This window comes from Ursus americanus, chromosome 7 (genome assembly GCF_024610735.1).
Source record: "Ursus americanus isolate L20-20 chromosome 7, mUrsAme1.1.p, whole genome shotgun sequence".
Taxonomy (NCBI): Eukaryota; Metazoa; Chordata; class Mammalia; order Carnivora; family Ursidae; genus Ursus; species Ursus americanus.
In genome coordinates, this window is record NC_142133.1 from 7787544 (window position 1) to 7813211 (window position 25668).

At 43.5% G+C, this 25668-nt stretch overlaps 1 protein-coding gene and 1 long non-coding RNA gene across 3 annotated transcripts in view; one reads left to right on the forward strand and one right to left on the reverse strand.

The window, feature by feature from the left end:
• Positions 1-25668, reverse strand: part of SLC9A4 (solute carrier family 9 member A4) — a 71421-nt gene that overhangs the window by 41422 nt on the left and 4331 nt on the right. For both annotated transcript variants that reach the window (XR_015725113.1, XM_045771647.2), the window contains exon 2: positions 22900-23363. Coding sequence is in view for 1 of the 2 variants with exons in the window: in XM_045771647.2 (XP_045627603.1) it covers positions 22900-23363 (464 nt within the window). In the remaining variant the exon portion in view is untranslated. The remainder of the gene's footprint in view (positions 1-22899; positions 23364-25668) is intronic.
• Positions 18800-22906, forward strand: LOC148109620 (uncharacterized). Its single transcript, XR_015725114.1, has 3 exons — positions 18800-18869; positions 21565-21636; positions 22303-22906. It is a non-coding gene; the product is annotated as an uncharacterized LOC148109620 (long non-coding RNA).

Sequence of the window (25668 nt, forward strand, 5' to 3'; positions counted from 1 at the left end):
CTCTCTCTCTCTCTCTCTCCCCCCCTTCCCCTCCCTCCCACTGTACACATGTGCTCTCTCTCTTTCTCAGAAGAAATATATTAGGGTTTTGCTACAAGATATTGCGAGAGTGGTGACTTTCACAAATTAGTCTTCATATACTAACTTATGAAGAAGGAAAGTTAAACAAAAAATCAACTCAAAAGATAACAATAAATGGGAAAAAAAAAAAACCCCACAAATGTTTCTGTTTTCCTGAGAATTTGTTAGTGAAAAGCTGAAAGTCATTTGTTGTTTTTGGGTTTCCCTAATAATGGGTCTTAAAAGATGATGTTACCTCTGTGTACAAGGAATTCTCATGCATTCACAGTATATGCCATTTTACGGCCGCCAATTTTGTTCCATTTAATTTTCCCTTAAAGGTCCTTTTGGACCTTTTTTTGACTCTTTTATATTGCCATGATGTTACGGAAATGACAATGTGTTGTGTGGTTTCCTGTTCCTGCATGGCCCTCACAGCTGTGAGCACTTACCTTTAAATGGAAACCTCAGTCTCTCCATGCTCTAGCCTTGGGAAAGATAATACCTTTAGTCAAGAGAATTTCAAGAAAAAAAAAAAATCTTATCCAGTACAGAATGGCTTTTGGCTTTGAAATATGAGTCGGTAGAAAGGTCAGTCCTCAAAGTAGCTCGGTTATCACCACTCCTCATGTAGGATGCTTATATCACTAACAAACTTTGTTGAATGGAGAGAGGAGACATGAGGAGGCCGTCCAGTAGCCCCTCTGCTCACAGGTCCAATGAGCCTCCCCTCCCCAGCAGCTTTGTCACATTGCCCTCTGTATGAGTCTCCTACGTCTGCTGTAACAAAATATCCCAAACTTGGACGGCTTAAATCAACAGAAATTTATTCTCTCTCAATGTCCTGGAGGCTAGAAGTAGTAATCAATGTGCTGAGAGGGCCACACTCTTTTGAAGGCTCCAGGAGAGGACTGCTCTTTGCTGCCTCTTGGATTCTGGTAGTTGTTGGCAAACCTCGTTGTTCATTGACTTGTGGACATACCACTGCTGTCTCTGCCATTGCCCACATATGGCCGTCCCTGTGTGTCCCCTCCTCTGTGTCTTCACATTGCCTTCTTATAAGGATGCTAGTCATTGGACTAGGATCAACCTTAATCCAGTGTGAGCTCTTCCAAACATTAATTGTATCTGCAAAGAACTATTTCCAAATAAGATCACATCCTGAGGTTCTGGGTGGACATGATTTGGGGGGGGGGCACTATTCAATTCTGTACAGCTTCTATAACCAAAATGACCTTACAATGGAATTAACTTGTATTATAGACTAGCAGATTTTTGTTGTACATTACTCAGGCCACAACTTAATTTTGAATTTCATAAAGTCCTAACTGTGGCTTTCCTCCAAATGGATCCATTTTATTTCTTCAGAGAGCCTAGGACACATGTTTTCAGTGTCTGGATTAGTTCCTGGTTTTTAATGTGATTAGTAGCCAGTAACCAATAAGCTTGGTTAGATAAGGGGATATGGACAGAATATTATAAACAGGCTTGCTTCCTCCCCTAAAGAGATATTTCTAGTACATCTTCTGGGAGAAGGAGAAGAAGCTGGGGAGGGTAAATAAGAAGCAAAAAGGGACGCCTGGGTGGCTCAGTTGGTTAAGCAGCCAACTCTTGATTTCAACTCAGGTCATGGTCTCAGGGTCCAGGGATTGGGCCCTATGTCAAGCTCCCCACTCCTTGGGGCATCTGCTTCTCCCTCTCCCTATAACACCCCCCACCCTGCTCGTGCTCTCTCTCTCTCTTTCGCTTAAAAAAATAAATCTTTAAAAAAAAGAAGCAGCAGCTAAAAGCTTCATGCAAATTAGCTCAAGCCAGGACACACATACTCTTCCATCATGAGCACTGTACAATTGTGCAATTAGGAAAGGGATTGTTTAAAAAGAGAGAGGGAGAGACTTGCTGAAATTTCACACCAGATTTGCTTAAGAATACACATACTGATGCACAGAAATTTTAGAAAATATAAAAGCACAAAGGAAAATCCCCACGATTGTCTCCCAGTCCCTCCCAGAGAAAGCCCCTCTAAATATTACATATAGATGCTATATATGTATATATATTTATAAATACATATGTAAATAGTATGTAAATACATGCACATATGTATATCCTTCCTAATCCTGCTCGTCTGTCTGTCTATCATCTATCTCTCCATCCATCCATCATTCATCTGTCATCTATCTGTCTGCCTGGCATCTCTCATCTACCTCTCCACCTGTGGCAGCCAGGACCCCTCAGGTCTCCAACTATAGGGAATGAAACTGAGCAGCTGGCTGCTTCACCTTGATTCCCATCGCTGTCCTCAGCCAGGGACCTGGTGTGGCAGGTCCCTAAGTCAGGCCCAATCTTGGACAGTGCAGGACTCCTCTGATGGGTGTTCTTAGCCTGAAGACTCCCGCTGGGCTTGATCAACTCTCTCAGAAACGCGGTCAGACAGTCCCATCCAGTTTCCCTTCGGCCCCCGCTCCCTCACCTGGGATCACTCTGCACGGCGGTCTGAGGCGCCCCGTTTCTTCGCGCTCCCTCCCCATCTTCTCTCACAGGAGTTTCCCCTATCCATCTTTTGTGCATCTAAATGCCCTTTGAATGTCTGGCACATGCCTGACCTGGCCAATATCTATCGATCATCTGTGTACCAAGCATATTTTACAAAACTGTTAAAATATTGGTCTCTTTTGTTTAAGCAAAGTGAAGCCAGGTTCTGAGAAAAATCTTGGCTGAGTGTTTGAAAGGAAATGGTGACATAATGTTTCAAAATGAACGCAAAAGAAGCTTCGTGGTAGTACCCCAACTCGGTGATTTTATTTAGTCCCGTTTCACCTTCTGCCTGAACTTGGAGCAACCTACATACAGATCCCAGAAGCCTTGCATGTTACCCCTTTGCAGATGTGCTCATATTCCAAGAGGGAAGCCAAGAAGAGGACCCAGACATTCCCCAAGGCCCCAAGAAGGCATGTTTGAATGAGCGTTAGTGGGACCTGGGAGTTTATTTGACTCTCAAATCCAGAGGAAACACAGGGAATATGATTGAGACTCAAAGATTTGCATGTTGTTGCCACAAACGAAAACTCCTCTGCAAAGCTCTCCAGGGTATAAGGAGCTGCCCGGTCTGTTCCCAGGGCCTGGGAAAAGCAGCTGAGCCAGCCTGTCCCTGGACACCAGTACGCACCCCCCGCAAGAGGCCATGCTAGTTTGAGGAGCTGGAGTACTACATATAATTTAAGAAGACTACATTTAAAGACACAGTCCATATGACTACATGAAAAACAATTCTTATCTTTCAAATTACATGGCTCTGGATATCATTAGAGTTGTAAAAGATTTTCTTTGGATTTATTTCAATCACAATCATGTGGTTTTTTTTTTTTTCACATATTGGAGGGGAAATCTCAGCCAATGCTAAATCTCCAACATGTCCGTGGCATTCATGGAAACAAAATTAGATTGACCCTTTTCGCTCAGGGCGGAGGTGCAATATTGTGATATAACAAGAAAGATGTATTTATTGTCTTTGTCCCCAGTACCTTGCACAGAGCTCCTAAAAACCTTGCCTTTCCTGAGAGGAGCATTCTTTGTTATTCATAATGGACCATTTTCAACCCCGGCTGAGTTTCTGCTAATGAGGTAACTCTTGCCTGAGTGCAGAGAGCTTCTGGAGGTGGGCTGGTTGCCAGAAGAACCCACCAAGTAATGAAAGGGTTGTAAGTTTCATCCCCACCCCAGGACCTGCAGGGGGAGGAGGGGGGCTAGAGATTGAGTTCAACAACCAGTGGCCGGTGATTTAATCAATCAAGCGTATGTAATGGAACCTCCAGAAAAACCCTACCAGGGTCAGAAAGCATCCACGTTAGTGCCAGGAGGGTGGCATGCCTGGAGAGGACACAGAAGCTCCGCACCCCTCCTCCCGCACCTTGCCCTAAGCCTCCCTTTCATTTGGCTCTTTCTGGGTTGCATCCGTTATCATTGACTGGTAACCGAAGGCAAGTGCTTTCCTGAGTTCTATGAGCTATTCTAGCAAATTATCAAACCTAAGGAGAGGGTTGTGGGAACCCTCAATTTTACAGCCAGTCAGTATGGGGGGCCCAGACTTGCAATGGATGTCTGAAGTAGGGGCAGTTTTATGGGACTGAGCCCTTCATCTGTGGGGCCTGTGTTAATTCGGAATTGGTGTCAGAATTGAATTAAACTGTAGAACACCACACTGGTGTCTGGAGAGTTGGAGAACTGGCTGGTATAGGGAAACACGGCCACACATTTGATGTGTCACAAATGGTGTAAAACAAAACAGGTCAGAGAAGGGGGCTCAGGAAATGGTCCCGTTATGTGACCTTTAAGAAGTTCATGAAACCTCCCAAGATCATAATAACGGCAACCCCTTAACAGAAACCACTGCAAAAGTTTGCAAAACACTTTCAATACACAAAATAATGGCTAAAGACGCCAGCCCACCCACCAAGGCTTTAACAGAGGTGGAGTGTTGATTTCAAATGTGCTGGTATTTTTTTTTTCTGTCAAATTTATCGAGGAGTAATTTGCATATGATACGAATGAATTCTGACTATTGTATATACCTATAAAATCACCACCACAGTCAAGAGCCAGACAATTCCGTGAACCTAGAAAGGTTCTTTATTACTCTTTTAAAATCCTCCCCTCCCTCTAATCCTGACCCCAGGAAACCACTGATCTGTTATTGCCACTGTTGATTAATTTTTGTTTATTGGGGGGGGGGGGAGGGGGCAGGAGGGGCAGAGAGAGAGGGAGAAAGAGAATCTCCAAGCCCAGTGCAGAACTTGAAAGGGCTCCATCTCATGTCTCTGAGATCATGACCCGAGATGAAATCAACAGTCGGACATTTAACCGACTAAGCCACCCAGGCATCCCTAAATTAGTTGGTATTTGATATAAATTGAATAATAAAGTATGGACTCTTGTGGGTCTGGCTTTTTTAACTCAGCATAATGTTTTGGGGAGTTATCCATGTTGTACAGGTATCAATGGCTCATTCCTTTTTAATACTGAGAAGTATTCCACCATATGGTTATAAGACATTTTGTTCATCCATTCACCTGTTGAAGGACATTTGTTTCCTGTTTCCCCCACCACCCAGTTTCTACTATCGGGATATTGCTGCTGTGAACATTTATATACAAGTCTTTTGTGGAGGCCTCTGTTTTCATCTCTCTTGGATATATACCTCAGAGAGGAATGACTAGGTAGTGTGGTACAAACAAGTTACAACGTTAAGAAATTGCTGTCTAGTCCCCATGGGCTGCTATAGGAGAATATCATAGACTGGGTGGCTTATAAACAACTGAAATTTATTTCTCACAGTTCTAGAAGTTGTTGAGTCCAAGATCAAGGCCCTGGTGTCCAGCAAGAGCCCATTTCCTGGTACTTACACAGCTCTTTCCTCACTGCGTCCTCATATGCCTGAAAGGGCAAGTTAGCTCTCTGGGGTCTCTTTTGTAAGGGCACGAACCCCATTCATGAGGACTCCAATCTCATGACCTTATCATTTTCCAAAGGCCCCATCTCCTAATACTATCCAATTGGGGATTAGCTTTCAACATATGAATTTGGGAGGGACATGAATATTCAGTGTACAGCTACTGCCAAATTGTTTTCCAAAGTCACTGAATCATTTTCCATTTCTACCAGAAATGTATGAGATTTCCAGTTCTGTATCCTTGTTGACACTTGATACTATCAGTTTTTTAAATTCTAACCACTCTAATGGGTGTGTAGTGGTATTTCATTGTGATTTTAATTTTCATTTTCCTGATTATAAAAGATGTTGAACAAATTTTCATGTGTTTATTGACCACTTGAATATCATGTTTTATAATATATCTTTTCAAATCTTTTACTCATTTTTGAGTTATTTATATTCTTGAGTTATAAAATTCTTTATTCTGGATATAAGTCTTTTCTGAGATAATATGCATGACAAATATTTTCTCCCATTCTGTGGCTTACTTTTTTGTTAACTTGTGTATTTCAAAGAGCAAAATTTTTTCTTTTGGTAAAATCCAACTTATTATGTTTTGTCTTCTGTTTTTTTGTGGGTGTTTTGCCTTTGCGCAGTCCAAGGTCATGAAAATTTTTTTTTCTTCCAGGGGACTTGTAACTTCAGCTTTTTTGTTTATTCTATGACACAGTTTGTGCTAATTTTTGCATTTGGTGGGAGGTACGGGGTAATTCTCATATTTTTCCACATGGATGCCCATAGTTATTTCACTGCAATGTCTTCCTTTTCATTGGTTCCTTTGTTAAAAATCAATTGCTATATATATGCAAGCCTATTTCTAGACTTTCTATTTTTCCTTCATGATGTCATTTCTATTGTTTGATCAATATTGTGATGTTATTGCTTTATTATTATTGTGGCATTATAGTACGTCTTCAAATAAGTCTTCTATCTTTGTACTTTTTTTGAAAAATTGCTTTAAGCATTTAATGTCATTTAAACTTCCAATCAGATTTTAAGATCAGCTCATCCATTTCTATGAAAAAAATTCTGGGATTTGGTTGGGATTTTACTGAATCTACAGATTAAAAGAAAGCTGTCTTCCCCAGTAATATGGAATCTTCCATTAACAAATATGATATTATTTAGGTCTTCTAATTCATGTCAGCAATTATCTATAATATTCAGTGAAAAGTCCTTGCACATCTATGTTGAACTTCTAAGAATTTCCATTTTGACAGTACTTATAAATGGAATTTTAAAATTTTCTTTTGCTACTAGTATTTAAAGTAATTTGCCACTACTATATTAAAGTGCTGTTGATTTTTGTACATTAGCTATATGTCCTGTGACCTTGCCAAATTTACTTTTTAATTCTAGTAGCTCTTTTGTCTGCAAGATTTTCTACAAAAACCAGCGTGTCTTCCATAAATAAAGACAAACACAGAACTTCCTTAGTGATTTTGTCTTAATGCTTTCTTATTTCTTGCCTAATAAATAGAAGTGTTGAGAGTGATACCCTTAAGTATGATGTTAGCTCTGGTTATTCATAAATATTCTTTGTCAGGCTGAAGAAGTTATTTACACTTCCTACCTTGCTAGGAGTTTCTTATCATAAATGGGCACTGAATTTTGTCGAATGATTTTCTGCATCTAGTGATACAACCATTAATTCTATTTATAGTGCGAATTACATTGATAGATTTTTTCCCAGCGTTAAACTTGCATTTCTGGTATGTACATTCTGTGGTCATGATTTATTGTTCTTATTACATATTGCCGAGCTTGATTTGCTAATATTTTACTTAAGTATTTTTGGTTTATATTCCTGCTGGATATTGGTCTGTAGTTTTTTTTCTTTGCATTATGTCCACCTGGTTTTGGTGTTAGGGTAAAGTTGGCCTCACAATGTGAGTTGGAAAACAATGAGTCCTTGCCATTTCTATTTTAAATGATATTAATATAGCCACACCAGCATTCTTATGCTTACCATTTGTCTGGTGTATCTTTTTGCATTCACCTATTTTCAATTTATTTTCATCTTTTTAACTACACTGTGTTTCTTATAAACAATATATTTGAATCTCGTTTTATAATCAGTTCTGGTAATCTCAGTTTTCAACTAGAGCCTTGGTCCATTAACATTTAATGTAATTATCATGATGAGAGGAAAAACTCTCTAAAGGCCTGATATACAAGGGAAGCTATTTTAGATTTTTTTCTTAGCACAACTGTAAATAAACTTTGTTCCAACCAAAAGCCTGATTTATGGCCCACCATGCATGCACTGTACAGCTGCTTTGTGAATGAGTAGCTTAAAGGAAAACCATCTTGTCCTTGAGAGATCAATGTTCTTGCTCCCTGCATTCCTTTATGATAAAACTTGTGATTCCTAACTATATGTTAATCTATAATCTTTTGAGGTTTTACAATATTTAAAAAAGTACATAAGCCTGTAAAAATGGTTCATTCTCTGAAGCACTTTCTTCCCTGTGAAGAGCATGTTTCCCGGGCAGCTGTCCTAACTTGGGCTTGAATAAAACTCTTTTTCTTTCTTTTAGAGATTCTAAAAGGTTTGTTCAATTTGCACTGACATTGTTATGGTTAGATTTAAATCTACTATTTTATTACTTATTTTCTCTTTTCTTCCTGTTTTTTTTTCTTTACTTTTCCTCCATTCAGTTTGATTATTTGAATACTTTTCAGAATTCTATTGTAATTTGATCATTGTCCATACCTCTTTGCATTATGTTCACTGGTACTCTACAATACAGACTTCTCAACTTTTCACAGGACACTTTGAGCTAACATTATACCACTTCACATAAAATAAAGAAATCTTATAACCATGTAGGTCCATTAAATGTACTGACTTTTAACCATCCTTAAGAGTGAGAAAGCTATTTGTTTCCACAATTTTAAATCTCCTGGATTCCTCTGACAATCATGGCTGAGGCCTTAATGATAAATTACTGGATATTTTGTGACTATGAACCCTCCTGGACATCATAGCCATACTCCCCACCATTCTATGGCTCCTCGTAAGGGTAATTTCTAGGACATTGAATCTAAGGAAGGGGTAGCCTCATGTGGCTTTCAACCAACACTTCCCATTCAAGAACAGGAGTAGACAGATTCTTGAGAAGCCTGTCCGTAGACTGCCAGTGATATCCTCTGCCAAGTTATGATCTACAGCAACTATATTTTCTGAGAAGTAGAGGAAGACCTGACAAGGTATAGACGAATAAATACCATGAGACCGATTAAGAGATGATAAAAGGCCACAAAGAAGTATGTGTTATGAGGGCCGAAAAGTGTATAATAAACACTGAGAGGTAGGGGAAAAGATAATTGAGTAGATTATATCAACCCTAGTTGGAGTGAAACTGGAAAGATCTATAAAAAGCAGCAGATTCTGAGCAACAGACCCATGTTGCATCCATGGTGGGGCTCTGGAATGGTGCTGTGATAGTTATGAGCACCATTTGGCCCATATTTCTTTTCCTTTTAGGCACCTGGTAGGATTGCATTTTCAGCTCCACCATGTGACTAGGCCTGGTCAAGTTTTGAGTTTGAATGAGTTTCAAGGAGTGATATATATATCATTTAAGAGATGGGGCACTTGCTTGCTGAGATGAGTTTCCATAAATCTTTTGCCCTCTGGCACAGTGCCCAGCAATGCTCAATATGGGTCCCGCTCTATAAGCCCAGAGTCCTGAGTAACCATGATGAATAGAGCGTTCTGCTGGCCAGTGAGAAACCAGTCGTGTAAACAAGAAACACACCTCTGTTGTTCCAGGCCAACAGAGGTTTCGAAGGATGTTTATTACCACAGCATAACCTGGCCCTCCCTGGCTATCAGAGAAGATTGTGAACTCTTGCTTCTGTTAAAACCAAACACAAATGGAAACCAGACTTGAAAATTTGCTGAGAAGACAAAACCAGTTTAGTCAGCAACACTTAATTTACCTTGTTTTGTGAGACAAGCCAGGCTAGCTTGACCTGGGTCTCTTTTTGCATACACCTCTGAAAAATCCTTAGCAAAACTTGAAGATGTTATTTATTTATTTTAGAGAGAGAGAGTAAGTGGGGAAGGGGAGGGTCAGAGGGAGAAGGAGAGAAAGAATCTCAAGCAGATGAGAGAGAGAGAGAGAGAGAGAGAATCTCAAGCAGACTCCCTGCTGAGTGTGGAGCCCAATGCAGGGCTTGATCTCATGACCCCAAGATCATGATCTGAGCCAAAACCAAGAGTCAGTCGCTTAACCTACTGAGCCTCCCAGGTGCCCCTAGCAAAACTTAAATAGTTCCCTAAAATTGATATGAAATAACCACTAAAAAATTCCCTTTCATTTATGAAAATTCTAATGTTGTAACCAATCACTATAAAGAACAGTCTCTGCCTTCACACTGGATAAGCTGCTTGCTCACAATATATCAACAATCCTCATTTCATGTTTTGTTTTGAGTGCTCCCGGTCTGCAAACGTCTTTTTGGATCCGTACACAATAAACTCATGCTAATAACTACTTCAGTGATTCATTGGTTTTACTTTTCTGGGTTTTTTCCTGAACTTTAGGTACTTCTGAAATCCCTAAAACCAGCTTGGTTCCAGGGACAGCTTTTATGAGGCCTGATGGTAAAGCACTTCCTGAGGGATTCCTGACAGGGCTTCTCTAAGCTGAAGTGTGTCCCCCTCAAATTTATGTGAAATCTTAACCCCCAGGACTGCAGAATGTGACTGGATAGGAGATAGGGTCTAGTTAGAGGTAATTAAGTTAAAATGAGGTCATAAGGGTGGGGTCCTAATCCAGTAGGATTGGTGTCCTTATAAGCAAAGGAAGGGGTACCAAGAGGGCGCACAGAGGAAAGGCCACACGAAGACACAGCAAGAAGGCAGCCAGATGCCAGCCCGGAGGAGAGGCCTCACCGGAAATCAACCCCGCAGTCACCTTGGTCTTGGACTTCTCCGGAAGTGTGAGAAAATACATTTCTGTGGTGTAAGCCCCCCAGTCTGTGCTCTTTATTATGGTGGCCCTAACAGACCACTATGGGATCTCTGTCTTCCTGATTGCTTTGTGTGTCTTTTTAATTAATCCTCATTATTTAAATTTGCCACAAACTCAACTCCTTAAAAACAAAAAGCGTAACTAGTTCCTGACTCTACACACATGTAAAAAGAGAAATTTCAGAATCACAGTAAAAACGATCCTTACTGTATGTCAGATACTGGAAAGGTACAGAGAATGTCAGAGGGAGCTGTACCCATCGACCTTACAGGAAATTAAATAATAAGCCCAGCTAATTTTCTCTTTTGTTTGAAGGGTCGTGGACACATTAAACTCGGTCATAGAAACATTTCCTTGACAACCACTGGCTCTGACGGGTAAAGGAAATCAACGAAGGAACCCAGCAATGACCTAGCAGGCACCTCATAATGATATAAAATAAAAGACAGAATGGAGGAAGCTTTAGCCTCACTCCTAAAGAAAGGAAAGAGACGATCTGCAAGCCCCAACAGGACATTTAACATGGGATTTACCACTTCTCCGAGGCTGGATAGCCCTGAATATGTGTGGCTTAGAACCTCAGAGAACAGAGGCCAGGAAGATGACCTGAAGAGATGTCAGAAAATCTAACAAAGAGAAGGGTGAGTGGCAGGATTTTATTGATGTAGGGCGCAGCAAAGAAGCTTTGAGAAATTCATTTTTGGTGTAAAATCTTGAAAAGTCTTCTTAGCTTGAAGAATGGTAGGAAGGAGGGCTGCCAGCTTTCAAAGCAACAATTACCACCTGCCTGCCAATGGCTTCCAAGTGTGCCCCCACCCTTCAGACTCCTCTTTCTAAAACTAGGGAAAAATTATTTTCAATGGCTTAGAGGTATCTCAAACTCAGCGGGTCAATAGTCACGCGGCCCCCACCAACACCTGTTCCTCACCCCATAATACCATCCAAGGAAGGTCGCAGCCTAGCACCCCCTGTCTATGTCCTCCTGGCCTCCCTCATGCTCTCATCAGCTTAGAGCAAATGCCCACAGGACTATCTTTCACCATCTGGCGTTAGTACACCAACATGGCAGGAAAAGTCATTTAAAAGCTATTAACCTCAGAACTTTTATTAACTATAAAAGCAAACATCAGCTGTGACCAGTAGATTTAAATTCACTGAGGACTAGCTCAGTGATTTGCTTCTTTGGAGAAACTGAACTTTCGGAAACTGAAAGGGGTTGCTCGGTCCTATTTTTTTTGGTAATAAATGAATGATGAGTAAATGGACAATTCAGATTCAGGGGACCGCTGGCCCAATCACACAGGACTGAACTTTTATCTTTAAAATAAAGGTGCTGGGTTTCACGATCTCTCCGTTTTCTCCCAGGCTGTGAGCCTCATCCTCGCTAAGGACCACAGCTGGTCCTGGGTGGTGAGGGGCGAGATCTGGAGAACCACAGCCCGGAGAGAATCCATGGCTTCGCCTCGCCAACCCATGGCCTGGATATAATGTCACACAGCAGCCTGGTACAACAGGTTCTCCGGGAGCTACTGTTCGCTTTACATAATCATTGAGGAAGCTATAGGGAAACTATTTGCCAGCCAACTCATGGGGCTTTTCACATGACACTGAGCGTATTTTTTCCCTACCGCAGCCCGACACACCCAACTCACCGTTGAGAATGCGCGCACACATGCCGTCGAAGAGGGTGGGCTCTATTGAAAACCACTGAGCTAGGAAACTCTCCTGTCTGTTTGTAGTTCTAGGCTTTTCTCCCACGTCAATGACTTTTATTAATGAAGGATGCAATTTCCTAAGAAACCTCTATGGCTTTAAATGGCAATAAGAAAATACAGAAGGGGGCACCTGGGGGACTCGCTCAGGGGAGAGAACAACCCTTGGTTTCGGCTCTCCGGTTTCTTGGTTTCCTGATCTCAGGGTTAGCTCAGGTCATGATCTCAGGGTCGTGTGATGGAGCCCTGCGCGGGGCTCACGCTGAGCAGGGCGTCTGCTTGCGAGTCTCTCCCTCTGTCCCCCCCTCCCACTTGCTCACTCTCTCTCTTCTCTCTAAAATAAATAAATGAATCTAAAAAATAAAAAATACAGAAGAATAAGCAGGTTCCCGGTTGTAGGGTAAGAAAAGAATTTACAGATGAAAAGAAACAGGGCAAATATTGATAGCTTGCGCCTCGTCAAAAGTAGGGACAACGCTCCTTTGCCTCGGCATCCGGGCATTTAGCGCAGTTGGTGTGCAGTGGGTGGCTGTTCTGGTTTTGAAAGAACTGCTTCCACCTGCTTTTCTGTGATCATTCTGGTTGTTCTCTAAAGATTTAAAGAGTTTGCTTTTCTCCCTAAGTGTTTCTTTTCCAAATCCATTTCCATGGCTGCTCAACCCTCCCTTCTGACAAAGGAAGGACAACTTGATAACTAGCGAGGCTTTGTTCTTTTTTCCTGCACTTGGGAGCTGGAGGGGGTTCTAACCACACATAAAGGGCTCACAGCGTAGGCTGGTTGAAAATTGATTTACACTTCAATCATTGTTTCTTCAACCCAAAGAAAATGAACCAAGTAAGTGTTTGTGAACCAAATTTGAGGAATTCCAATGAAATAATGATGGCAGTGTCCCTCTGTGGCCCTGTACTGCTTAAGCTCCGAAATTGCCACATGCGTGTAGGGGACAGATCTTTCAGGCTGCCGGCGAACAGAGCCTGCAGCTGAGACCCTGTACAGGTGGAAGGTAAGGTATTATCCAGTAGGGGACATTTAGGAGTCAGATTTGCCTCTTCCGTGTTAGTGAGTCTCTGACCTTTCCAACATTCTGTTTTTCCAGCTCTTTCTATTTCTCCAGCCTGCTCCAAGCATTATCCCAAGCAATTCGTGTGGTTGCATCATATGTGTGCACGCGTGTGTATGCGCGTGTGCACACACATGCACCCTGCAGGCCCCCACAGCCAGCACCATATTTCACTGCCAATGGCGGCTGTGGGCTAACTTCCAAATGTTTTGTTGAGAGCTCCTGTCCGAAGGAATTTGCTTCGGTCCTGGGCTGGGTGAGCACCAGACACCTGCCCTCCCCCCACAGTGGGTCAGAAGCAGCCCTGGGGGAGGTGCACTTGCTGAGCCCTTGCAAGGGCGTAAGTTCACTCCCCAGGCAACTAAAGCCAACCAGCCAAGGCTCCATGGCCAAGACTGTCTGAGGTTTAGGCCTTATCCCCATTTCTATGCCAACAGAGGTCCACCAGATAGCCTTTCTTGCGTGGAACCTCCTCTCAAAGGGCGAAGGGACATTTTTTCATCACCTACTATGTGCCAGACATCTACGTGTATTTTTTCACACCCTCCTCGAAACCACTCTGTGGGGTCAGATTAATCATCCCATTGTACACACGGGAAAATGGAGGCACAAATAGATTGAGTCACCTGCTCAAATGATACAATTTGTAAGGTTCACCTCTGCCTTATACCCTGAGCTCCCTACATTCCTGGCCAGAGAAAACTGTCTACTTACAGTTGAACCTCTCACCTCCTAGCCTAGGCACCTGAATAAAATGAAAGGAAATAAGGAGATAAAAAAGCACAAGAAAACGTTGCCTCCCACGCCCACCAAAGAGTCAAGTGTGCGGACAGCACTTCTCTAGGAAAAGCTGAGACAGCTTGATGGACCAGAGGATGTGGTATCACTTAGGACGTGAGGAGAGCTCTGTGGGTCAGAAGCGCTCATGTAGGTGGACTTGTATTATTACTAACACCCAACTCTGACACCAGTATCGATGTGTGTGATTTATCCCACAACTCCGAGCAATTAACTCAAGAGAGCGTGAGACCCCACAGGTTAAGGACTCAGTCCCACAGGAATGTCCTCCCCACCCACACTCCAGGTGCCAATCACGAGTCTAGGTTGTCATCTGTGCCTCCGATCAACTGGATATAGAAATGAGATTATGCTAAGTGAGATAAGTCAAGCAGAGAAAGACAATTATCATATGGTTTCACTCATTTGTGGAACATAAGAAATAGGAAGATCGGTAGGAGAAGGAAGGGAAGAATGAAGGGGGGGGAAGGGGGGGGGGGAAACGAACCATGAGAGACTATGGACTCTGGGAAACAAGCTGAGGGTTTTAGAGGGGAGGTGGGGGGGATGGGCTAGCCGGGTGAAGGTTATTAAGGAGGGCACGTATTGCAATGAGCACTGGGTGTTAGACGCAAACAATGAATCATGGAACACTACCTTAAAAGCTAATGACGTACTGTGTGGTGACTAACCTATCATAATTTTAAAAAATGCTGTTGGTAAGGAAAAAAAAAAGAGAGAAGGTTTCAATGACTCCCTCCTCTGATTTGATTAATTTGCCAGAAGGGCTTACAGAACTCAGAGAGGCATTTAACTGCCCAGATTACCAGTTTGTTCTAGAAGGATATAACTCAGGACCAGCCAGATGAAGAGTGGCGTAGAGTGAGGTATAGGGACAGTGTGTGGAGCTTCCAGTCTCTCTCCAGACACACCACTGTCCCTGAATCTCCACGTTCACCGACCCAGAAACTCTCAGAGCCTGTTTTTTTCTGGGTTTTTTTGTTTTTTGTTTTTTAAGATTTTATTTATCTATCTGACAGAGAGAGAGCACAAGCAGGGGGAGCAACAGGCAGAGGCAGACAGAGAAGCAGGGTCCCCGCTGAGTAGGGAGCCAGATTCCGGCTGGGTTCAAGGACCCTGGGATCATGACCTGAGCTGAAGGCAGACGCTTAACCGACTGAGCCACGCAGCCGCCCCCCTTTTGGATTTTTATGGAGGCTTCATCACATAGGCACGATTGATTAGATCATTGGCTATTGACCAAGCAGAGCCCTTCTCTTCTCCCCGGAGGTCTGGTGGTGTGGTGGGAAGTTCCAACCCTCTAATCACATGGTTGGCTTCTATGGCAACTGGCCCCCAACCTCAGATCACCTAGGGGCTTTCGGAAAGTCACCTCATTAACATAAAAAAAGACACCTTTGCAGCTGTCGTCCCTGGAAATTCCAAGGGTTTTATGAACTCTGTGCTCTGAAAGGGGATGAACACCTAATATATATATATTAATATATTATAATATTATATATTAATATAATTATAATATATAATATTATATATATAAATATAATTATAATATAATATATATTATAATCACAATATTACAAACACCAAATATTCTGTACTTACTCTATGCCAGACACCATTTTAACGCTTATGTGTATCAACTCACTTTAATTCCCACACAACCTGATCTCCATTTTACAGAAAAGAAACTGAGGCCCAGAGGAGTTAAGGAACCAGTGCAAAGTCACACAGCTGTGAGCCGTGCAGCCTGGAATTGAACTAAGGCATATGGCTTCGCCATCCATGCCCTTGGCCACACTTTACTGCCTTTTAAATGACATCACTGGAGCTAGGACCCCTTGAAGGGAGGAAAGTCATAATCCAGAGAAAATCATGAAAGAAAATTCACCCGCAAGCAAATGTTTTTAAAAATCTTTCCCAGATCCTGGGATGCCTGGGTGGCTCAGCTGGTTAAGTGTCTGCCTTCGGCTCAGGTCATGATTCCAGGGTCCTGGGATTGAGCCCCAAGTCGGGCTCCTTGCTCAGCGGGTGCTCCCTCTCTCTCTCTCTGACAAATAAATAAATAAAATCTTTAAAAAAATCTTTCCCAGATCCAATGCAGCTGCCTCTGGCAAGCTACTTACTATCATCCTAGCTTGATTTAAACTTGCCATCTTGTCCTCAAAAGGACATCTTGTCCCTCCTCCATCAACTGATTGCCTAAGGGTTAAAGGCCCACCATTCACGTCCACGAGCTCGTGCCCACTGTGGACAGGTGCTCCCTGACGGTGTGGGAAGGAAGGACACTGGGACACTTCTCTCCCACTAGTATCAACCCATCTCTAGCTTTTAGGCTCAGGGAGCAATTCTGCCGTTCAGTGGTGGCAGTGCGTCAGAAGCGGAACACCCCCAGTGTGCTCGCAGCTTCCTTGACAAATCCAAGTTCAAACTGAGTGTCACTTGGGAAGGAGAGTTGTGGTCCTGGACATGGCCGGAGCTGGGGGAGAATAGCCTCTGCATGGTCTTTCCTAGTCCCCACCCCCACCCCCATTCATTTATTCACTCTTTGTGTGGCATTCACTCCTGCCTTCCAGCCCTGCGAGGCTCAGGGCTGCGTGCTGGTCCTGGGAATGATGGCAGGAGCCGCTAGGAGAGAAATCACGGGGGTCACCTGCCAACTAGTTTGCCAAGTTAGGTTGGCAAAGGGATGGCAAGATGAGATGAGAGGAGGGCAGGGAATTCTAGCATAAGGGGTCTGGCAATTTAGGATCTAAGGCCAGGAACCAGCATGCACAATAAACAGAGGCGTAAATTGAATGAAAAGTAAAAGCTCTCTGTAAAGAAACTGAAAAGCAGCCTGGAAAGGCAGTGTGAGGGCAGCTCTTCGCTATATCTTTTGGATCCTGAGCCCCATAGAATAAATTGTATCCAACAAACAACTTCCTGATAATCCGTGTCTTTATAATAAAACTAACAATGAAGAACCGTAAGCACCTGGCATCTGGTAACTCAAAGGCTCAAAGAAGCAAGAAGAGCCAGCAGGAGACGTGAACCCAGATGTTTGAGTTGGGGGTAGGGGTGTCTCTGCTCTTAATCATGACATACTGTCCCTTCACCCCCTGGGGACAACAACCCCTGCCACATTAGATTGTTGCGAACCTTGAATAAGGAAATCTCCAGGAAGCACCATCCACGTGAGGGGCCCAAGGTCTGTGCTCAGTCAGGCATTTTCATTTGCCTCCTCTACTTCTCTCATTTCTCATTCACTGTTGTCCTTGAAGATGGACTCCAGCACAGCAAGGTGCCAAGTGAATATATCACGGGGGAAAGGAAAGAAAATCAGAGGGAATGAAAGCGCAGGGGGAGAGGGAGAGGGGAGGGACGGCAGGGAGCACCAGTCAGGAGCCGACATGCTCTGGAGCCTCAGGCTTCTGCCTCTGCTCAAGTCTCAGTCCTGGCCCGTGCTGGCCTCTTGGACCTCGCAGATGGGTTGGAGGAGGAGGAAGATGGGGAGAGATGGGACACAAAAGAGACCGTGGTAGCATTGCCATGTTTCTCATTTAGCAAACTGACTCGGGAAAACCAGGGAGAAACAGTCCACCTGCACTAAGAACCGTCTGCCTACAGTGAATGAAGTGGTGCCATATTTCAAACCAACTGCCCACTAAGAGCAAGCCAGCCGCCATGCCGTGTCCACGAGGGGCTATGATACAATGGCAGCCAACACTCACCGAGTGCTCACTGCATGCTGAGTACTCACAAAACTAAAAGTTTAGTAAGAATTGCCTGGTGACCCTATGAGCTAAGGGGTATCATCATCCCAATTTTACAAAACTGAGGCAAAGAAACAATCAGAATCTTTTCTGGAGCCATACATTGGACTCTGCCCAGTGAACCAGTTCTGAGAAAGATCACTGGCTTCACTGCTAAGTGGATGTGAGCCCAGTGCACTCAGAGGTAACACATGGCTTCCCTCGCATCCCTCTGGGCTCCATGAGTTGAAAACTCAAAAGGATGGGGTGTCCGGCTGGCTAAGTGGGTAGAGCATGCAACTCTTGACCTCGGGGTTGTGGGTTCAACCCCCATGTTGGGTGTAGAGATTATTTAAAAATAAAATCTTTAGAGAGAAAAGAAAGAGAGAAAGAATAAGCAAGAAAGCAAGAAAGAAAGAAGGAAGGAAGAAGGGCAAGAGGTAAGAATACAAGGAAAGAGATTGGAATAGGACAGAGCTGTGTGTCTTGTCCAGACTGCCCTTAGTCAGGCAGCATGCCCTCGGTCAATTTATTTTAGTTTCCTTTGCCTTGTTTTCTTCGTCTGTGAAATGTGGTTATTAAGTCATGCATGATAGTAAAATGTAAGAATTTAATAAAGTCATAGGGGTCAAAGTGACCCCACACAGGGCTGGATATATTAGTTGGATATAGTCGCCTGCTGTGACTTTGGCCATGAGATTCAACTGGGGACACTAGTTCTCATATTCGAGCTATTTGAGTTTTGTCTCTGCCCCCTTTGCCCACCATTAGGGGTGTGTTCTGGTGAAATGTTCAGCAAGAGGGAGAAATGCGTGGGACAAGAGACCTGGAGAATCTGATTCATTGGTATTTCGATAGTTCTGGAACAGCTTCTCTCTACTGAGAAAGCAACTCCTCAGTGGATAAAGATCTGTGGAGTTGTCACATGTAACCCACAAATCACAGATCACTTTTCAGATGACTCAGACTTTCTGCTGAAAGAGCACGCTGGTGACTGCTGGCCTTGGGAAGGCCCCTTCCTCAATGAAAGGGTGAGTTCAAGGCCCTTCGCTCAAAATACAACCGGACTGCATTAAATACCAGTTGCTTTCAAACTGCTTTCTAAATCTGGCCCTGGAGCTTCTCTGGTTTCACATTGGGCCACAGAAGGGCCCCAGCACACACTTAATACTCACTGTGCTGTGGGTGACCACAGAGTGACCCGGGAGTGACGTGTGGGCGACCCCCGTGGAGCCAACACAACAACAGCTTCACCCCTTAGAGGTCACAGCAGTGCCCTCAGCAGATACTCTGGTCGGCTGAAAATTATAATTTTATTTTGAAATGATCATTAAAAAAAAAAAGTCCAAGTGGAAACAATTAAACTTTGGGAAAGTCAAACAAATGCTCCTAGCCAAGAAACCCCGACCAGAAACCAAGCTGTGATTGGCTCTAGATGTCAAATCTAGAGAAAATTCAGGGGGACGTCAGAGTCTCAAGTTCAGAGGCAACACCAAAGAGGGAGCAGAGCCCAGTGCTATAAATAGCACGTTCTGGGAAAATCACAAGAGGTGGTATTTAGAAAGCCACTGGTGAAGGCAAGGTTGAAGAATTAATTACTCAGAATGGGCTGCCAAGAGGTGGCTTTGATGTGATCGCAGATAAGCCTCCTCCACGCTGCTGGGAGTGGGGGTTACGCTAAGCAAGTAACACCGAATAACTTGGATTTAAGTGAAATCTTCGGGGGATGAGCTGTGAAATGAACACACCATGGCTCAGAGGGGCCACCTTGGGAGTGGGCTAGGTTCCCAGCTGAGGCCACTTCCTCCATTGTAACAACACTGAAAGGATGGAAACATCTAAAGACAGAATGGGGTGAGGAAAGGGGACCTCAGAGTCAACAGGCCCAGTGTGAGGAGAGAGCAGCCCTTGTTCCAAACGTAGCATTGTTTTAGGTCAAGATACACCAGCTACTCTCAACTTAAAGCCAAGAAACCATAAGTTCTCAAACGTGGGCAATCATGGAGGTGCCTGTTAAAATACAGTCAGCCAGGTTCCATGCCCGGAGACTCTGCGATGGGGTTTGGACATCCAAATATTCATCAGTCCCGCTGAGGTGATTCTGAGGCCTATGGCGGGAGTCTGGAGTCTGGAGTCCCAGACTCTTCTCCCAGTTTCTGACAACTTGGCTTCCTGTGGAACTTGGCCAGAAGGAAAGAACGTGTCGCCCTGATGAGTCTAGCACCTTGCTGAACAGTTGGAGATCCGCATTATGAATCAATAAATTGACTTCCAACTTCATGTAGGGGTCTCCTTCACTCGCTGAATCCACCCTAGATGTGCTGGATTACTTTTTGGGAGACTTTGCCCCCTTTACTATCTATTTCTGAATGAAGTCCTCACTATAAAGTATTGTGTGCCCGATGAATTAAATAGCTAATTGTAAAAGGGGAAAAAAGAAAAAAACGCAATGCTTGTGGGGCGCTTGCATGGTTCAGTCAGATAAGTGGCCAATTCTTGATTTCAGTTCAGGCCATGATCTCAGGGTCGTGAGATCGAGTCCTGAGCCAGGCTCTGCACTCAGCACAGAGTCCGCTTGGGATTCTGTCTCTCCCTCTGCCCCTCTCCCTGGCTAGGCTCACACTCACTCTCTCTCTCTAAAATAAATAAATAAAATCTTTAAATAAAAAAAGAAGAAACATAATGTTTACATGTCCTTTGGTGAGATACAATCTCTGCAAGCAAAATAGGAAACCAGAGGCGATAAAAGAGTACATTAGGTTTGAGCTCATAAAAATTTAAAACTTTTATAGGATAAAAAGTACCATAGTCTAAAAAATTTTAAGTGACAGAATGAGAGAAAGTATTTTTGATTTGCATGTAATACTCCAAGGTTTAAAATTTAGATAATTTAGTGAGTTTCTACAAATCAATTAAAACAATTAAAAAACAGCAGAGAAAAATGGACAGGATGCGATACTTGCATATAATAATTTGGACATAGTTATAAAAAATTCATTGTTTATATGAAACTTCAACTTAACTGAGTGTCCTGAGTTGTATGTGTTTTTTTTTTTTTTTTTAAGTCTGGCAACCCAGAGAGGATATGAATTTCCAATTTACAGAATGAGAAACACTAATGATCCAAGATCACTGAAGAGATGTATACAAGTTAAAACAAACATGCCTAACCCATTTTTGCTCATTCAAGTGGAAAACATTAAGAAGCAATGTCCCTTGTGGGCCTCGATAAAGAAAATATTTAATATATTAATATTGAATGCACTGTCTCTGAGAAATGTAAGACCATAAGGAGTTTCCAGAAAATTCTAGCAGCTGTGGTATAAGACCTCAAATTAAGGTCCAATGCTATGTGCTACCTTGACATTTGGTAAAGCTGGGAGGGTCCTGAAGAATGTCCCTGCAAGCTCTCCTCCCCAGTCTGACCGCTTGCTGGCCAAACAGCCCTCCTTACCCATGGGACGGGGCGAGGGACCTTCTCATCCCTGAGTATTAGGTGTCGGTCTCCCGACAGCCTGTGAATTATGCAAAACAAGCCAATCACGGCATCCTGTGGGAACCAGGAGGCACCTCTCTTCTTGTTACTACAAAGCCTTACTCCCATACCCCTGATTGTTCCCTCTGTTCCCAAGTGCAGCACCCATGTGGCCCTGTGTCGTGTGCGGTGTCCTCGTCCTCTGGGCTGTGAGTATATGTATCTAATTGGTGTCATCTTTTTATTGTCAGCTGTCACTCCTTATTCCTGGGGCAGGAATCCTTCCCTCATCAACCCGATGAAGAGGAGGTGATTAACAGCAGGTATCCACTTTTGAAATTTCACTTCCGACAATATATCTTATAAAAATACTCACAGACACAAAAAGAAATGCATGCAGAAACACGAATATTTGTACATTTTAAAAGTGACAAATTGGTAGCAACCCGAATAGCCATCCATCAGGAAATGGTTAAATAAATTATCAATGTAATCTGTGAAATACTACCTAACAATTGAAATGATATAGCATGAATTCCGAGACTTGTTATATTTAAGCAATGCATTATAATATAACCACACCCAATTTATGCAAAATAATAGACACCTACGTGTGTGTGTGTGTGTGTGTGTGTGTGTATGCATATAGACACATATAATAAAGACAGGGAAGGAAAATGCCAAACTGATCAAAGAGGTTGTTTGGAGGGTGAGGAGAGGGGCAAGTGGAGGCTTTTGTGTTTTTATGCTGTGTAATTTTCTACTGTTTGAGTCTCCTACGCTGAAAATGCACTCTAGAATCACTTAGGTGATGCGATAGAATTTTAAAGGTAAGAAAAGTGTATCAACTATATGCAACACTCTCATAGGCTAACACCTGGCTTGTAGTCACGTAGCACAACTAAGCAATAGTCTGAATGTGCCAGCACGCAAGACATCGCCTGGGCCGTAACGCTATGTGTTGACTTAGCCTGTTAATTTTTTCTCAGCCTCTCTCCAGAAGGAGTCCTAAAACGCCTCATTCACATATTCCGGATGAATCAGGTCATCAAGACTGACATGCCTGCTAACGCATTTCTGCAAATCCTTTTCAATTCCTTTCCTACCCCATCTTTTATTTAACTTCATCATCTCATGCAACATGTTAAAAACAAAACAAACAAATGACAAAAAGTATATAAAGAGAAGGAGGATGAGGTCCAGGGAATGAGAGAAAAGAAAAATGGTTAAGTACTGTTTATCCTAGTGTGAAAACCAGATGAGCCCTGGGTAACAGTTTCTTCTTGCTAAGTGAAAACCTGAATTTAACTAAAAAATGATAGATATGTCCTCTTCTTTTCCTCTCTTTAAAGAAACCATTTATTTGGCTAGTGAATGACAAGCAGCATTAGTGAGCCATTACGTACTTGATGCAGATCCCAAGGGAAGTCACCAGAACTTGGGTCACACTCCATTGACCAAAGCCTATCCCTGCCCTGCCCTGGCCCAGTCCCGCTCAGCCTTCTTCATTTGCCCTGAGGACAGACTCCCGTCTCCAGCTCCACCCTGACCCCTCCTCTCCGTGGGGGCGCGCTTGGCCATCTCACCACGCTAATGCCGTCATTGAGAAGGGCCTCCCCGAAGATCATCATGTAGAGAGGTTCGTTCACGTGCGCCTCCTCGAACACAGCCAGCACAGCCACGGGGTCCACGGCTGAGATCAGACTGCCAAACAGCAGATTCTGAAGCAGGTTGACGTCACTGAGGCCGAAGGCTTTGATCTGGCAGATGAGGTAGAGGGAGAGGCCGATGCCAAAGGCATTGATCAGGGCCCCCAGGCCTGCCCACCACAGGATGGACCCAATGTTCTCAAAGAAGGGACGGGTGGGCATGAAGTAACCACCTTCCAGGACGATGGGTGGAAGGAGGTACAGGAAGTAGATGCTTGAATCCATGACAGGAGGAGATTTATGGTCCGTGCCAAAGATGATGGCGCCCACCAGAGCCCCAACAATGATGAGGAGGCAGCTTTCCGGCATGAGGCCCGGCAGTCTGTGGTAAAGATGGAAGCCTAGGGAAGAGCGGAGAACCACATTTAGATGTTTGCAAATAAAATGGCTCTGGCCACGAAGAAACCAGGAGAATGGTGTAGAAAACGCCTTCTAAAACCAAGTACAGGGGACCTTGGGTAGGCTGGCGTTCATCCCGGAGCCTCAGCACCCCATCTGTAGCAGGGACTGGAAGTGTTGCCAGGGCTTCCCTCAGGTCAAGTACTTAGCATGCCAGGCCCAGTGCAGGTCTCAGAGCAGTCCTCAGCCAGCTGTCCCCTCCCCCTCCTCCTCCCTTCTTCCCCACCTTACAGGGTCTGAGAGAGCAGTGGGAGAAGAGGAGCGAGGAGGATGGAGCTCCTCTGAATTCCTGCAAAACCCACCTTTGAGGCTCATTCGGAGTCAACCACAGTTACCTAAACATCAGCTTCTTCCAAACTTCCCTTCCACCAAACCAATAAATGAAATTCAGTCCTTTATTGTATTTTCCTTATTTAACCAATGATACTGCCATCTGGTCAGCCACATAAGAAGGAAATCAAGGGGTGTCTGGGTGGCTCAGTCGGTTGAGCGTCTGACTCTTGGTTTTGGCTCAGGTCATGATCTTATGGGTCGTGGGATAGAGCCCCAAGCATGGGGCTCCACGTTCAGTGGGGAGTCTACTTGAGGATTCTCTCCCTCTGCCCCTTCCCCCACTCATGCACTCTCTCTCTTTCTAAAATAAATAAACAAATCTTTTTAAAAAAGGAAGGAAATCAAGTCACATTCCCTGAACCCCCATCACTTTGCCCCTCCTGCAACCAGCTCCCTATTTCACCATCAATGTCTCTCAGTAGTAGCCCCTTAAGACCGTCTCCTTCTCCCTATTTGTACAGACATCGCCTTTATGTAGGGGCTCCCCATTTCCCATCCTGACTTTTGCACTGGCTTCCTGATCTCCTATCTCACCCTCAACCCTCTCAGCACATTCCACCGGCTGCTTCCAGACGACTTTTCCAAACCACGTGTATCTACTCGTCTCATTCCCCACCTAAGACTCTGAAGGCACACAAAGCATCTCACAGATTTTAAACTGAGGGTATTTGGGAAGCATCCTGGGGCCAAGACCAACCCACTGCTAAGCACTCTGTGTGACGTGGAGAACCAAACATGTTGTTTACAATTCCAGTTATTGATGGAATTTCAGAAATAAGACATTAACAAATAAGAAGACAAAAACAAGGCGATGCATAAGAATGCAGTGAAGTATATATTGACTATATCAACAAACCAGAGAAGAAATCAGAGCACAGCCGGCCACTCTGGGGCTCTCTCCAAGTCAATATCCCTCCCACCCAACACTACCCTTATGCATCCTACGTTACAACCAACCACACACCTTTTCCCTGTGGTTCCCCTTTCCTGTCATTTATTGCTGCCTGGATTATTCTTTTCTTCAACCTATTTAGGTCCTGCTCGATCTTCAAAATTAAACTTTTCCAAACCACTTCCCAAGGAAATCATATGTCTTCCTCTGTAATATGTAATCAATATCTGTCTAAAACAATGTTCTCTTTCTATCATTTTCTGTATATGGATTATTTCTCCTACTAAACTTCAAATTATTCCAACTCAGACAGAATGGCAATACCACACTATATGTCTCCAAAGTGCTATGCAAGTTGGCTTGCTCGCAACAGCTGGTCTATTTGCTGGAAGAATCTGTAAGTGTGTAAATGAATGATCAGGTTAAATGTTCACCAGAGAAGCTTTTATATGGGAAGTAGAAATTGAACAAGTTGTTGGGGGATTACTAGGACTTACATAGTTGGACAGAAGAATGGAAGAGATTTTAGGTGGGGAGAACTCCAAGAGAAAAAGAAGAGGGACAGGAATGGCCCAGTCAGATATGTCTGACATTCATTGAGGAGAGCCACCTGGCTGGAGCAAATTATGAATTGGGAAGAATATTGGAAGAAGAGTCAGTAGATGATTGAGCCAAATAAGAGAGGATCTTGAGTTCAAGGCTAAGGAGGGTAGATTTCTCCCACAAGGCACAGGAAGCCATTGAATGTCTCCTTAGGAATTTTCATTTTAATTCCATTTTAGCCATTCTGACAGGTGTGAGGTGATATCTCATTGTGGTTTTGATTTGTATTTCTCTGATGATGAGTGATGTTGAGTATCTTTTCATGTGTCTGTTGGAAAAATGTCTGTTCATGTCTTCTGCTCATTTCCTAACTGAATTATATATTTTTGGGGTGGTGGGAATGCAAACTGGTGTTGCCATGCTGGAAAACAGTATGATGGTTCCTCAAAAAGTTAAAAATAGAACTACCTTATGGCCCA